The sequence below is a fragment of the Varanus komodoensis genome, unplaced genomic scaffold (genome assembly GCF_004798865.1).
Source record: "Varanus komodoensis strain SLA01 unplaced genomic scaffold, ASM479886v1 scaffold64, whole genome shotgun sequence".
Classification (NCBI taxonomy): Eukaryota; Metazoa; Chordata; class Lepidosauria; order Squamata; family Varanidae; genus Varanus; species Varanus komodoensis.
The window spans coordinates 3,449,042-3,463,296 of record NW_025336273.1 but is presented as its reverse complement, the minus strand read 5'-3'; the positions used below and the strand labels follow the sequence as shown (position 1 = coordinate 3,463,296).

General features: G+C 62.2%; 1 protein-coding gene across 2 annotated transcripts in view; it reads right to left on the bottom strand.

Annotated features, from left to right (window-relative positions):
* Positions 1–5,580: 5,580 nt before the first annotated feature.
* The window catches only part of STMN4 (stathmin 4), a 16,803-nt gene continuing 8,128 nt past the window's right edge, over positions 5,581–14,255 (bottom strand). Inside the window, exons 2-6 of one of the 2 annotated variants that reach the window (XM_044450364.1) lie at positions 13,938–14,038; positions 10,177–10,272; positions 8,621–8,829; positions 6,257–6,448; positions 5,581–5,809 (exon numbers count right to left, since the gene is read on the bottom strand). In XM_044450364.1, coding sequence (XP_044306299.1) covers positions 5,750–5,809; positions 6,257–6,448; positions 8,621–8,829; positions 10,177–10,272; positions 13,938–13,950 — 570 coding nt within the window. In that variant the 5' untranslated portion in view covers positions 13,951–14,038 and the 3' untranslated portion in view covers positions 5,581–5,749. The remainder of the gene's footprint in view (positions 5,810–6,256; positions 6,449–8,620; positions 8,830–10,176; positions 10,273–13,937; positions 14,039–14,255) is intronic. The other variant, XM_044450365.1, reaches the window with a different exon arrangement.

Here is a 14,255-nt window from a genome sequence, read left to right as displayed (position 1 = left end):
AGGCATCTCTTTCTCGACTCCTCGCAGCCGGGTCGTGAGCCCCGAGGTCGGAGGTGCGACACCCAGCCGGGCCTCTGCCACCAGCCCCCCGCTTGGAGGACGGCTGGGCAGGGCGCTCCAGAGCTCCCACAGGGGCCGAGTGGCACCGCCGCCGCGGCTTCGGGCCAAGGTGGGCAGCCTGCGGCCCTGGGGAACCACGGCACCATTGTCTGGCGCCGTCCTGTCTCCTCGCTGGCATCCAGGAAGGTGCTGGACGGACAAGCGTCTGCAGCTGGATACCGGGGCGGTCGGCTCGGCGGGGTGCAGCGCTGCCCCCTGCGGGAGGAAGGCCGGCCTGGCCTGTCCCTCTTCGGCTTGACCGGCGGATGCGTCGATTCCACTGCTGGGGGAGCCCTGAGGGACGCACGGTGCCACCTGCGGGCAGGCAGGGGAACTGCATGGTGCAGGGACGAGCAGGGCTGGGGAGAAGCCCGGAAAGGTGCCGGCCTCCTTTGCACCCAATCCGTTGGTTCGGGGGCCTCTTTCTGCATCTTCTCCGAGGCTCGTTCGTGTAGCCATGGTGCAGCGCCCCCCAGGAGCTGGTTCACAGCATGGCTGCAGAAGCCGAGCAGAGCTGTGCTGGGTCAGACCAGAGGCCTGAGCACGGTCGGTCGGAGCAGATGGGACGAGCCGCGTGTGACAGGCCGCAGTGGAGCAGAGCGTTCGGGGGGCTGCCGCAGGACCCCTGTGGCGCCCCCACCCCTCCCTGGCTGGGGGCCGGGGCCTCAAAGAGCCGGGACGCGGGATTCCGGGCGCGCCGCAACCTGCCGCCGGCACACCGGGGCCTTCTCTTTTGGCTGCTGTTGGCGGCAGCTTGGACCGATTTGGGGAGCTGCTGCACGTCCCCGGGGCCCGAACTGTGTGCGAGAACCAGGAGCCCCATCCACCGCACGGCGACGGCCGATGGCCCCGTGGCCCAAGTGGCAGGGGACCACCCAGCATGTCCCAGCGAGCCCTTCCAGCCCTCTCTGCCGGGAGGAACGAGCCCCTTCAGCCGTGGGGCAACGCCAGGAGGACAGTGGGTCGCTCAGAGCCCCTTTTCGCTGCCATGGGGTGGGGAAGCCCCACAAAGAGGCCGTTGGGGGGGACTCCCGCGGATGCCCACAGACCTTTCCCCTGCCCAGAGAAATGCTTGTCGTCTTGTGAAGAGGCTGCGTGGAGGGAGTGGCACAATGGGATTCGCAAACTCCCAGCATCGCGACCTCACCGGGCGCCCTGAGCGGCACAGCAGAAGCTGCATCAGGACGGCTGAACCGCAGGCCAGGGGCCTCCTGGGGGGGCTCCAGTGGCCACGCCCCCTTCCCTGGCCCCACCCCCTTTCCTCTGACCGCTGAGGGGTCGTCGGCGGCGTTTGTGCCACGGAGGGCCTCTCTTGAGTCGCTGGCACAAAGAACTCCGATCCAAACCATGCTAGCAGGTTTGGCCCCTCCCTTTGCCTGTGGCCCCGCCCACTCTTGGGACACAGCTCCTGAGAGTCTCCCCAAGTGGACCTTGGCCTGAACACCCACCCCCAACGATGCCACCCCTGTTCCTTCTCTGTAGCCCAGATTGTACCTGTTTGCTGCAGCCGGGGGGGCCACCGAAGCTCCGACTTCCCCCACTGTGCGACCACGAGGGTTCAGTGAACATATCAGGACACCAAGCCTTGGCCAGGAGTAATGCAGAAACATAGAAACTGAGCGAGTCAGAAGGGGTCTCCCGGGCCATCTAGTCTGACCCTGGCTCCAGCTGGCTCCGCTCACGACATGCCCACCATGTGCACGTCCAGCCTATCCTTGAACACCCACACCGAGGGGGACTCAGCGACCTCTCGTGGAAGCCCATTCCACACCCTCGGGGTCCTAACTGTCAGGAAGTGCTTCCTGGCATCCAGATTGAACCTTGGCTCCCTGAGCTTTGCTCCGCTGGAGCGCGTCCTGCCTTCCTCTGCAGGGGGAACAGGTCTCTACCCACCTCCGTGTGACATCCCCTCACACACCTGTATGTGGCCAACAGATCCCCTCTGAGTCTCCTCTCCTCCAGGCTGAAGAGACCCAGTTCCCTCAGTCTCGCCTCATACGGCATCCCCTGCAAACCGGCCACCAACCTTGTGGCCCTGCGCTGCACTGACTCCAACCTGGCTGTATCCTTCCTGTAATGAGGGGCCCAAAACTGAGCACAATACTCCAGTTGTGGGCGCACCAGAGTCGTGTAGAGTGGTAGTAATACCGCTCTCAATCTAGAAGCCACACTTCTGGCTATGCAGCCAAGGGTGGCGTTCGCCCTCTTGGCCACCGCATCGCACGGCTGGCTCACGTTCAGCCTGCAGCCGACCAGCCCCCCGAGAGTAGCTTGACGGGGCACTGCATCTCCAGGCTGGACCAGGCCATCTTACAGGCCAAATCGCTAGGAGTGGACAGAGATGGAGAGGACAAAACGAACGCAGAACAGGGACAAAACGATTGGCACCGCTTGGCTTTGAAGCTCTTCGTGCCATGTGGCATCAGGCCCTGGAAGGAATGAACCCCACTCCCCCCCGCCCCCCCCGGACATACGGTCGGGGGAGAAGGACGAAGTGAGGAGACTCTTAACCTGCTGTTCTTGCTTCCAGTTGTCCGGCAGGATTGAGACGGGGTCGAAGGCCTGACCGTCTCCGGCCTGTCATATATCCCCTGCACAACCTCCAGGTGGCGCTGTGGTATAGCGCGCGATCGGAACACGATCCTTGCACTTTTGTTTCAAGACCCGAACAAAAGGAACCGTTTACACCCCTCCCTTGCGGGAATTTGCGCATTTCTTTGGCAGCTCAAGTAAAGAATGTCTACCAGATCACTTCACCTCATGAGTAGGCCTAGCGCGCGGCTGGGCTGGGAGGGCTGGTGCCTCCCTGGGGTGGGAAGGGCCCTGGGGTGGGAGCCGGGGCTGCAGCCACTGCTCCTGGGGCGCCGCGGTGGCAGGGAGCTGCCTGTGGACGTGGCGGGCGGGCGGGAGGTGTGGGGAACGCGTCGACTTGTCCTGGCCACGACGGGAAGAGAGCTACTGAGAAACGGCCACGGGCCACCGATCCTGCCCCGGCGTCCGTGCCAGCATCCAATGCCAGGGTCTGGGCTGCTCGGGTGGGCTGACCCAGAATGCCCACGGCCACTGCAGGTGTGGGGTCGCCCCGGCCCTGCCGGGACTCCCAACCTCCTCGTGGCACTGCCTGGGAGCACTGCAGAAAAGCCCTGCAAGCACAGGCTTCCCCCCGCAGCTGCGCTGGCCTCCGCATGCGGGTCCTCTCCTTGCTGGACGGGTCCTCCTACATATCCTATGCCCCAGGGACCGTCTCCTGGTTGTCCTCTTGGCTCCTGACACTGGCCCGTTCCCGGCAGTGCCGTTGCTGTTGCCCTGATGGGCACCTCTGGCCCCTGCCCCAGGCCCAGCTGGGCACTCCAGCTTGGGCTTTGCTCTGGTCCCAGAGCCTCTCCTGGCCCCTGGGCCCGACAGGGAGCCCGAAGCAGGGGGCAGGTGGAGACCAGAAGCCCGGGGAAGCCGGTGGCCCAGCAAATGCCCGGCAAGGAAGCCCCCGGCTTATAAATGCCGCAGCGTGCGGGGTCGCGCGAAGCCAGTCACGCCTTCTGTCAGCAAACGGGCTCTTCGTCGGAGCGACCGAGCCGAGAGGGGGCGCAGTGCGCGCAGCCACATCTGCTGTGCACCGGGGGGGGGGCTTCTTGTGCAGCAGCTGCAGACGTGCCCCCCTCCCGCTGCCTCGTCCTCGCCATGCGCACTCAGCGTTTTCATGCTGAGAAGGAGCCGACCGGTGATGGACGGCCCTCCTGCCAGCTCTCCCCAGAGACGCCGCTTCCGTCCTGCCCCACCCGCCCCCATTTAATCAATAGCCGCAATGCTTCCTCCGGATGCCGAGGAGCCGAGGAGCCCGGGGAGGGGGCTGCAACCGGCGCGGCACGCGGCCGGAGCGCAAGAGGCGAGGGGCGTCCGGCGCTGGGGCGACTGGACTCCCTGCGGCTACGCAGCACCCCGCGCCCAGACCTGCGCGGGCCTTCTGCGGGTTGCCCCCTTTTCCTGCGCAGGCGATCCTGAGCTGCGTCTCCCGAGTCGGTTCTCTTCTCAGACCTTTGCCTGGTGTTTAGTTCTGAGCGCTCGCCACAGGCTCGAGGGCTGATGCAGAATTCCGTGGAAGTCAGAAGCTTGCACACGCCGCCTCATTCTGAGGTCGCTCTTACCAGGGTTGCTCCACTACAGTGGTGAGGAGGGAATGCACGCTGTGCATGCTCAGATACACTCCTTTCCTTCCTGCGCACTGGCCTAGAGCAGGCCCCCGACCTACTGCCACCCCTAGGCTGCTCCGAAAGGGCTCCGCGAGGCGGCCGAGCGCGGAGGGCAGCGCCCCATGCTCCTGCGCAGGAAGATGGGAGGCGCGGAAAGGGCACGGGCGGCCCTCCCTCAAGGCTGCTTCGCAGGCCAGGCCAGCGGCTCCCCGGCGCTGCAAACGCATCTGGCTGGACCCGGTCCCGGCAATCGGTGTCGAGGTGACAAGCGCCCCCGCCCCGGACTGGGCAGCCGCCCCCAGGCGGGACATGGGGAGCCGCCTGCCCTCCTGCCCTGAGCGGGAATGCTGGGGTGGGGCGTGCGGGAGGCGAGGGGGACTGCAGCCATCTCTGTGTGTGCTCAGAACCCAATTTAAGAGGGGCTTAATGTAGGAAGGACACCCCTCCCCGTCAGCCTCCAATTCCACCTCTGCGGCTGGTTCTGTGCCCCAGAACCTCCCAGGTGCCCTCTTCCAAAGGGAGTCTCATTCCCCCTCCTTGTCTCACCTGAAGGCGACTCAGATTGTCTCTAGAGGAGACCCTTCCAAACCCAGATGGGCATATATATTTTTTCCGCATTCAGGAAGCGTTCCGCATCGGGCACCCCTGGCTGGAGGCACGACCTCATGGGAAACCCTCCAGAGAAACCCTCCAGGCCCCAATCTCATGGGGCAGGGAGGCGAGCCGGAGTGACATCCACACAAGACAGCAGCAAGTCTCTGGCAAAAGTATTTAATATTATTATTGTTTTTAAAACAGAGGCCTGTGGGCATAAAACCAGCACCACGGGTGCCTTCAGTTAAGCAACAGCAGTCTTGGAATAATCCCTTGGAGTTAAGAGACAAGATGAACAGTTACGAAGGAAACACAGAAATGAGGTTTTCGTCTTCTTTTTTGTTTTTTCACACGGGTGACCGACATTAATGGCAAAACACACAAGACAACACTCACCCCAGAGGCGACTTTGCTTCCTCTGCTTGCTCCTGGCCCATCACCAAATTCGGCTTTTGCGGTTTCCTTCCTCGCCTCGCCTCGCCCCGTCCCTCCCCAACCCCGCCACGACACCTGCCCCAGGTAACTCGCCGTTCCTAGCGCCCCTCGCTCGGCCGGTCCAGGCGGAGCACGGCCAGTGTGGAAAGCCGTCAGAGCCACGTGGGGGTGCCCAGCCATCCGCGCCCACCCCCCCAAATGCGCGCCCGTCTTCACCCAGCTCTCTCCTCCCCCATGTCCCCCTCCCTCCCGAAACACACGCGATGGCTTCACCAGTCGATTCTTCACATTCACAAACAACGAAAGCAGAGGACAATCCCGAGTCGAGTCGTCAGTCAGAACCTCGCTCTGCGGCAGCCCCGCCAGGACCACTGCCCGCCGCCGCCGCCTTCCCTGGAGCCGTCAGTCCAAACTGCCGTGTGCCGCCGGCCCCTTTACCTGGAGGCCTCCTCTTTCAGCTCCTTGTTCTTCCGGACCTCCTCGGCATGTTTGTCCTGTGGGGGAAGAGGCCGGGGGCGTGGTGGGGGCTCTGCCTGAGGGTCCCACGGGGGTCTGGTGGGGAGGGTCGGCATCCGCGGCTAGTGGCCAGAGGGCTGGCCACGGCTCCCAGGGGCATGTTGGCTGTCGGCCCCCCGCCCTGCTTGGGGCATCCCGCTGGCCACCGCCCTGGCCTGATCCGGCCTGCGCGCGCTCCGCCTCTTCTCCTGGAGCGGCGCCTCCCAAAAGGGGCCTCGCCCTCCCGCCCAGGTCCCCCATTCCTCATCCTAATCAGCTTCCATGGCTCCCAGGCGTGACACCACGCAGCCGGGCCGGGCCTTGGGATGCTGCCGTCGCGAAGCAGCGCTCCCCTCCTTCCTCCCGCAGGCGTGGTGGCCCCCAGATCCCCCTGGGCTTCGCCGGCTGCCCCCTCCCCTCCCCTCCCGCCACACCTGGCTCCTCACCTTCTCCTGCAGGCGCTCCAGCATGGCGGCCAGGCGTGCCTCGCGGTTCTCCTTGTTGGACTCCATTTTCTGCATCAGCCGCTCCTTGGCCATCTTGATGAAATTGTTGTTCTCCTCGATGGCCTTCTGGATCACCTCCCGCTCGTGCTCCCGCTTTCCGGCCAGGTGCTTCAGGAGCTCTGCTTCCTGGTACTGGACACAAACACACACACCACGCAATGGGAACTCCGGGCAGGGATCGCTCCCTGGGGACGGAGGGCCAGCCCTGTGGTCCTACCCGGAACCCCGCGGTCTCGAATGCGTGGCGGAAGCACAGAGAAAGCCCCGCTCACCCAGCCCCACCCAGCCTTGCGTGCTGCCATCTTGGATTCCCCGGAGGGCCTCCAGTCCATACGGCTGTGACCGTTGGGCTGCATCTGCTGGAAGGACTCGTTCCTCCGTGCTGCCCTGCCCACGCACCAGGAGCGCCTCTGGAGGCGCAAGGGACAGTGTGTGGGGGGGGCTGCCTGCAGACCTCTGCGCCACTGGGTCCCTGCTAGGCTCCACTGGGTCCTCGCAGCTCGCTTTCTTGCCCCGGCCCGTGGCAGGCTCCAGGCCTTACTGGCGCCAGGTTCACGAAGCGCCATCTGGCTCTCGCTGCTGCTTGTGCTTTTGCAGGTGCGTCACGGTGATCTTCGGCCTCCCTCCCTCCCTCCGGCAGGCTGCCTCCCCTGCGCATCTCCACCACAACCCCACCGATCTTTTAAACAAGCAAGTCACTCTTTCCATGCAAGCTTTGCCGCGGTCCCAGATTAAAGGTAAACTGGCTCTGGTCATGCCAACTGCAGGCGAGCAGAGCTGCGGGGCGGGGGGGGCAGCCCAGGCCAGTGCGGCTGCCGATGGATGAACGGCTGGTCAATCATTCACAGGCGGCCCAGGAGCGCTCACTTCCTCCCAACGGCGGGGCCTCCTTGGCCCACCCTGCGCTCCCATATAGGCTGCCAAGCGCTTGGCTGGCCTCTGGAGAGTTGCCCGAAGCTTTGCCGGGTCCCGCTCCCCCCCACGTCAGAGAATCACCGCCTCCTTGGAGAGCCCACTGGCCCGTCGGGCGAGTGCTGCCGACGCAGGCCGGCAGAGGCTCCGCAAGACTGCCGGCCGGATCCTTCTTCGCTCTTCCTGGAAGTGCCCGGGCAGGCAGCGGGCAAAGCTGGCATTTGACCCCTGAGCTGCGGACCTGACCTGCTCCCGCCTGGCAGCCGTGCTGGCCCGAAACATCTGGGGGGCTCGCTGCCCACGGGTCTCATAGCAGTGCCCCCTGTTTGTCCATGGGGACGGAGAGACTGAGGGGGCCGGGCCCTTCCGTGGACCGGCGCCTGCCTAAAAAGACCCCACCAAATTGCTCAAGAAAGTCCCTTTCAGCAGGAGCGGGACACGCTTGCTCGGAAGCAGGTCCCTGCGAGCTCCGTGGGGCAGATGTTTCCCCCGTCTAGCACACGTTTGCAGCATTACAGCCGTGGGCACCTGCTGAGCTCCGCCTAGAGCGGATTGGGCCCTGTGGGGAACAGGCTCATGGATCCACCTGTTGTTTGTTGTCGTGGGAACAAAAAGACCAGCCGGTCACACGTGGACCTGCACTAGACTGAAGCGTGCAAGTTTCCGCGGTGGAGCGCTGTGTAAGTCTTTCTGCACTGTGCGAGCACGTGTGCGTCAGTCCTGGTGGCTTCCCGGTTCCCTGAATGGGGAGCATTTCTTGGCTCTGTGGCAGCGAATAGCTGGGAAGTGCATTCTTTTGTACTAAGAATGGACCGACAGGCCTCCAGCCGGGAATGTGGCAGGCCCCCTCCCTGCAAGATGCAGCCGGGGAAAAACCCCGGAAAGGCCCGCTTTCTCGAAGGAGCACTTTGGCAGGACACTGAGCTGATGCTTCTCCATGTGGCCACAGCCTCCGGGTTTGTGCTCCAACGCGTGGTCTGAAGCACCAGTTCAGATCCCCAGAGAGCACAGGCGTTGGCCTGACTGAATTCCAGCTTCGAGCGCCGCTCACCAGGCGAAGTGCTGGGAGGAGGAGCGGAGCCCCGCGCAGCTGCGGAAGCGCCCAGAGCTGCTCTCCACCTGCCCTTCCTCTGCCGTGCACAAGCGGAAGAGGGTTGCCGTCCGATCCACTTGGGTGGCCGGGGTTGCAGCTCGCAGCTCGCGGGCCAGGCTTGCGCGCAGAAGGCCCAGCCGCTCCCGGAAGAGGCAGGAGGGACTCCGCGTGGGGTCTTGCCGAGCCGTGGCGCCTCGGCCTTTTGGCCCAGCTGACCCAGGCGGTGCAAGGGCCCAGCCCCCTGGGCTTACCTTCAAGCGCCTGCCATGCTTACCCCCCGGGCACTGAGCCGGTCTCACCTTGCGCCGTTCCTCGGCAGCTTCCAGCTTCTTCTGGATCTCCTCCAGGGAGGGGTCGCGTCGCCGGGGCAGGGAGGCGCTGAATTCGGGGATCCCGTCAAAGGAGGGGGGCTTCAGGATAACTTCGAAGGACTGGCCCGAGGTGCGCTTGTTGAGCTCGATGACCTCCATGTCCGAAATGACGCACCAGGTCAGGTCTACTGCATCTACTGGAGGGAGGGGGGAGATGCTGAGGGGCACTCATGCTCAGAAGCGGCTGAAGTGGGGGCGGGAGAGCCTTCCGGTCCCCACCGGAAAGGAGAGCGTGAGAAAAGCCCTGGCGGAGCATTCTGCCCCGCACCCTGTTTGCGCGCTGGCCAGCAAGCTGCCGGGTGCAAACCCAAATGCAGACCTGGCGCAACGCCCCCCCCCCCCCCCCTCCCCCCCCACCCGGGGGCCCCCCTCCGTCCGGCTCCAGAGCAGCACAGAGCCACCAGGACGAGGACCCCTCGCTGCCTGCGCTTCTTCCTCCAATCCGCTCCCGAGGCACCCGAAGCGATGGCCACCACTCCATCCTGGGGAAGCCAGTTCCACCGTCTCTCCAGGCACCGGGTGCAGGAGGCCCACCTCGGATATGCCCTGCCTCTCCCGCCCGTCAGCCCCGGGAGGCCCCCGCTGAGCTCTAGTACAACTCAGGAGAACCAGACCGTGTTGCCGAACATTCCCCAGGCAATACATCCCAGGGCCCAGGCTGGGCCTGCTGCCAACCAGGCGGAAACATGTCTCCCCATCCAGCATCCTCCCTGCATTGCTGAAGAGGCCCCCGCAGACTCAGAGGAGCATGCAAACGTTTCCTGGCCTCAGGCGCTTCAAATACATGTGTTCAGAATAAAACCAGTGATATCTCCAGTTCAGGACTGGGGCAGCCTGCTCCCCCGGCTCCAAGCGGCAGGGAAGGACATCAACGGTCCTTTTCGCTCCTGGACCCCCCAAGGAAAGCAGGCACGCTGCTTGGAGAGCACGTGGCCCGTGAGGCAGAAATGGCGGCGAGGGGCGAAGAGGCGGCAGAGGGCCTTCTGGGGTGGACGCCTGAAGCACGAAGGGACGTGCGGCAGGCGTACAGCCTTGTAGAAGCGACCGTATGGACCGGGCTGCGTTCTTACACCGACTGAAACCCAGGGCTGGCCGTGGGAAACTGCCCAGCCCGGCCTTGGCGGCAGAGCGCAGGGTGGAAGGGCGAGGGGCCACGCCGGCAACGCGAGTGCGTTCCCTCAAAGGGGGGGGGTGCAACACGCTGCAGGACCAGAATGCCAGAAAGGAAGCCGGGGTGGCCCCCCTTTGCCGCGTGTGGGAGCCCCTGCGCTGTGCTGGCTAGCGTGCGACCATGCATAATTCATAGCACGTCAACTAGATTTATACCGTATTATCATATATAATGAACTACGTGGAAGCCCATCCAGAGCCCTCGGGGAAGGGAGGAATCGCGCGCGCTCTCTTTGTGAAGGTGCTCACGGACAGGAGCTCGGCCGGCGGCGGCAGCCCCAAGCCCACAAGCCCGAGACTGAATGGACTCCTACCTTCGTATTTATAGGATGGCTTGTTTAGGGGGTCGGAGAGGAAGCAAGAGCAGAAGAGGGACACCAGGGGCAGCTCCTTCATTTTTTCTTTGTACGCTGTAAGCAGACAAAAGGGAAAGTTAAAACGCCGTCAGCAATGGATCCTTCCGCCCGTCTCAGGCGGCACCCACACAGGCCCCTCCTCACGCGGAGAGCGCATGCTAAGCATCCGGCTGGATCGAGCCGCCTAGCCTAAATTTCCCCCAATGGCGCCGGATGCCTCCCAGAAGCCCACAGGCAGAAGGTATGAAGGGAACTGTCCTCCCAGGCTGCTCCCGCCCCGAGCCACTGGTTTTCAACGGCACGCTGCTCCCGGAGCTTCCCTCTGGGGAGCCTTCGCATGTTCCCTGCCCTCGCCTGCCACTCTTGAATCTGGGGGGACCGGGGCTCTGGGGGCAAGCGGCTGGATCTGGGGATGCGCAGAGCACAGCCTCATCTCGGATGAGCGCCCGTTGGCACAGCTCAAGCTGCTTGGCCAGGTCTGTGCGGCCACCTGTGTCGTGGATCCTTGCCCGTCCTGTCCGGGCCAGGGAGGCGAGGACTGCCTCCTGCAAGGGGGAGGGTCCCATCCTGCCTCAGAGAGGTGGCGCTGAGGCCACGTTTGCAAGAGCCCTCCCTTGGCCCGGAAGATGCGCATGACTTCAGGCTGGTGGCCAACGTTCATTTCCTGGACCGGGTCCTCGAGGGGCTGGTCGCCGATGAACTCCGGGCGCTCTTGGGTGAGACGGACGGGCTGGACCTGCTTGCGTCTGGGCCAGGCCTGGTGTCGGCAGGGAAGCAGCGCTGGACACCCGCGGGACGACCCGTGCCGGGGGCGAGGCGGGGCAGCGAGGGCTTGCCGACGCTGCCGCACCTCTCCGCACCTCTCGGTGCCGCCAACCGGTGGCCGGCCGAGGGGGGAGGGGGCCGGCGTCGCAGCGGCTCCAGTCCTACGTGGCGGCTCAGCTCCAGAAGGCGGTGCTTGGGGGATGCTGCTCCGCCCCGTGGGGTCTCCAGCATGGAGTCCCTCTGGGGTCGGCTCTGTCCCCCACGCTATTCGCCATGTACGTGGCACCGCTGAGGGGGCTCATCCGGAGGCTCGGAGCACAGGTGCTGGTGACACCCAGCCCTGCCTCACCGTGGCCGTCGGCAGGCGAGGCTGTGGATGTGCCAAACCGGTGGCCGGCAGCAGCAACGGACTGGGTGGGGCTGGCAAACCGATGCTCCGTCCAGACTCGACCGAGACGCTGCTGCTTGGTGGTTCTCCTGACCAGGAGGAGGGAATGCGACCTGGTGTGGAGGGGGCCACCCCCCCTGAAGGAGCAGGTTCAGGGCCCCCTGCCAGCAGAGCTCAGGAGGAGCCAGAGGCTGGTGGCCCAGCTGCATGTCTACCTGCACAGGGACGGCCTGGCTTTAATCGATGCTCTGGCGATCTCTAGATGAGATTGCTGCAATACACTCTACCTGGGGCTACCCCAGGAGATGGTTCAGAAGTGGCAGCTGCTGCAGAATGCGGCACCCGGATTAATTACCGGCAATTACGAGTTCAGACGTGTCAGAACAGTTCTAGCCCGCTGCACCGGCTGCCTGCATGCTTCTGCTCTCAATTCAAGGTGCTGGTTTTGACCTATGAAGCTTGACATGGCTTAGGACCACAATAGCCCAAGCCTAAGCCTCTCTCTTCCTCCGAGTGCCAACTCTGAGGGCAACACAGAGGGTGGCAACCAGCGGGAGAGATTTCCCAGTGGCAGCCCCCCAAATGCTGAATAACCTTCCTACTGCAGCCCACCCGGTGCTGAACCGGCCATCAAGCTGGCCCTCGTTTCTGAGGCTTTCCAGGATTTCCTCTGCCCCTCCGGGGCTTGAAGGGGTCCCTGAGTGTTTACAGAGTCACTCTTATTTACGCCCCTTTGCACGGTTTGTTTGTATCATCCGTTTTCCCCAGGAAGGAAGGGAGGAAGGGAGGGACACGGGCCCGCGGGGTGGGGGCCAGCTCCGGAAAAGAGGCCGGGAGTGTGGCAGCTATGGGCAACTTCGCGCACAGCCGCTGAAGGACTTTGCCCTCCCGCACATCCCATCCTCACGCAAGCGCTGCAGTCGTCGTCCCCCCATGAAATTGGCAACGGATTCAGGAGAGGTGAAAGGGAGGCCTGCTTCCTTACTGAGCCCGCCCTGGACTAGTTTTGCTGTTTAGACTTTTGTAGCATTTTTCAATCTAGGTGTTGGCCAATTTGGTTTTAAATTTTTAGCCAGGATGAATCCATACTTAATATATATTTATCTGTATGATTGTTTGTTTATGATGTTGGAAGCCGTCCCGAGGCTTCTGCGAATGGGACGGCATGCAAAAATTCCAAATAAATGAATGAATAAATAAATTTTGATAGTCCAGTCATTATATTTTTACCATTTGGATACTTTTGTAGGCTTTAATTGTATGAATTGTATTGCCGGGAGCCACCTGGAGTCCCACTCGCTGGGAATTAGGGGGATGTAACTATAAATACAGCAACAGCACACAACGCACAATTTATGTATGGGATTCCCAGCCATCAGCACTGCCTTAAGTGGCTTTAAAAAGGATTAGAAAATGTATGGAAAAATAAGTCTATTAATGGCTATTAGTAATTAATGACCAGTGGGACCTACAACAAATGCTTGCAGTGTGGAGTATCTCCAGTTCTGGGCTCCAGCCAGTCAGGCATGGCCCACCTCATGGCACTCCATTCCGGTTCCCGCCACCCCCAGATTTCTGTCTCTGCACATGCACGGTGTCCAGCAGTATTTTGAACCTTCTAAGGTGGTCTAAGGATAGTTAAAATGGAATTAAAAATTAGTCTCCATTCAGCTCGAGAAGGGAGAGTTGCTCCTAAAGAGAGGTTCCTCTTCTACAAAGATGGGTAGAAGGTTTCTCTTCTACAAAGATGCAGCTGGTCACTTCCTCTTGAACCCAGATGGTGCCATTTTAGCTAAGGCAGGCCTGGCATTTGCAGAGTGAGGTCAACCGTTTGCTATTCTAGCAGGAGAGCCAAACCTCTGTCAGCACAGGAGCTAAATTCAATTTCAGGAAAGTCTCAGGGGCCAAAGACCAAGCTTGCTGGGACCAAATCGCGAAACCTTCCAGCGTGTTTTAGCTCACAGCTCTTACTGCCCAGAACGGAGCCTCAGGAGTGGTTTTTAAGCCTTTTAGGAAAGGGAAAACATGCAAAAACCGGGACGCCACCAAGGGGGGGCAGTTCAAGAGAAGGGGCGAGGATACTGACTTCTATCGAACTTGGGATTTTTTCTATAATTGGCTGGAGAAACGGGCGTAAACTTAGAGATGTTTTCAAATTATTATAAATTGATCTGAATTTGACTTTAGAATGTTAAAAAGTATGTAGTAGGAGGTTGACCCAGTAAATATGTGATGTTTGATGTTTTTAGTGTTAGTTTAAAATTTTAATAAAAAATTTATTTAAAAAGAGAGAGAGAGAAGGGGCGTGCCCTTCTGGAAATCCTTGCCGGCCAGAGTGGGGCGCCAAGCCAGCCGACGGCTCTGCACCCCCGCCGTGCAGAAGTGGCTTGGAACCTCTGTGTCTGGAGGCTGCGGGGTGGGGGTCTCTGGCCTTCATGCCCTGCTTTTCGGCTTCCTGACGTGGGCTGATGCTGGCCGGCCTCAGTGGCCTTGGGTCGGATCCAGCAAAAGCTCTTCTTAAGGGCTGCTTTGCGGCGGAGCAGCAACCGGGGCGGGATCTCTCTACCTGCCAGCGTCATGGTGCCTGCTGTTCCAAGCCTCCTGCTGCTCGGCGGGCGTCCCAGCGGGCGACGGTCGGGTCCGGCGGACGGAGGGCCCTGGCGCAAACTGCAGAGACAAACAAGCAGGCATGCATGCCGGTGAAGCTGGTTCCCGCTTCCAGGGAAAGGGGGCAAATGCAGTCCCCAGCACTGCAGCCCATGTGCCACCAGAACTCGCCCTGAGGAACAAAGGAGGCCACCCCCGGCCTCCCACTGCACCGGACGTGGCTAGTGAGAGCCGTTCACTCTGCCAGCTCAGATTCTGTGCCATGAAAAAGTAGTTC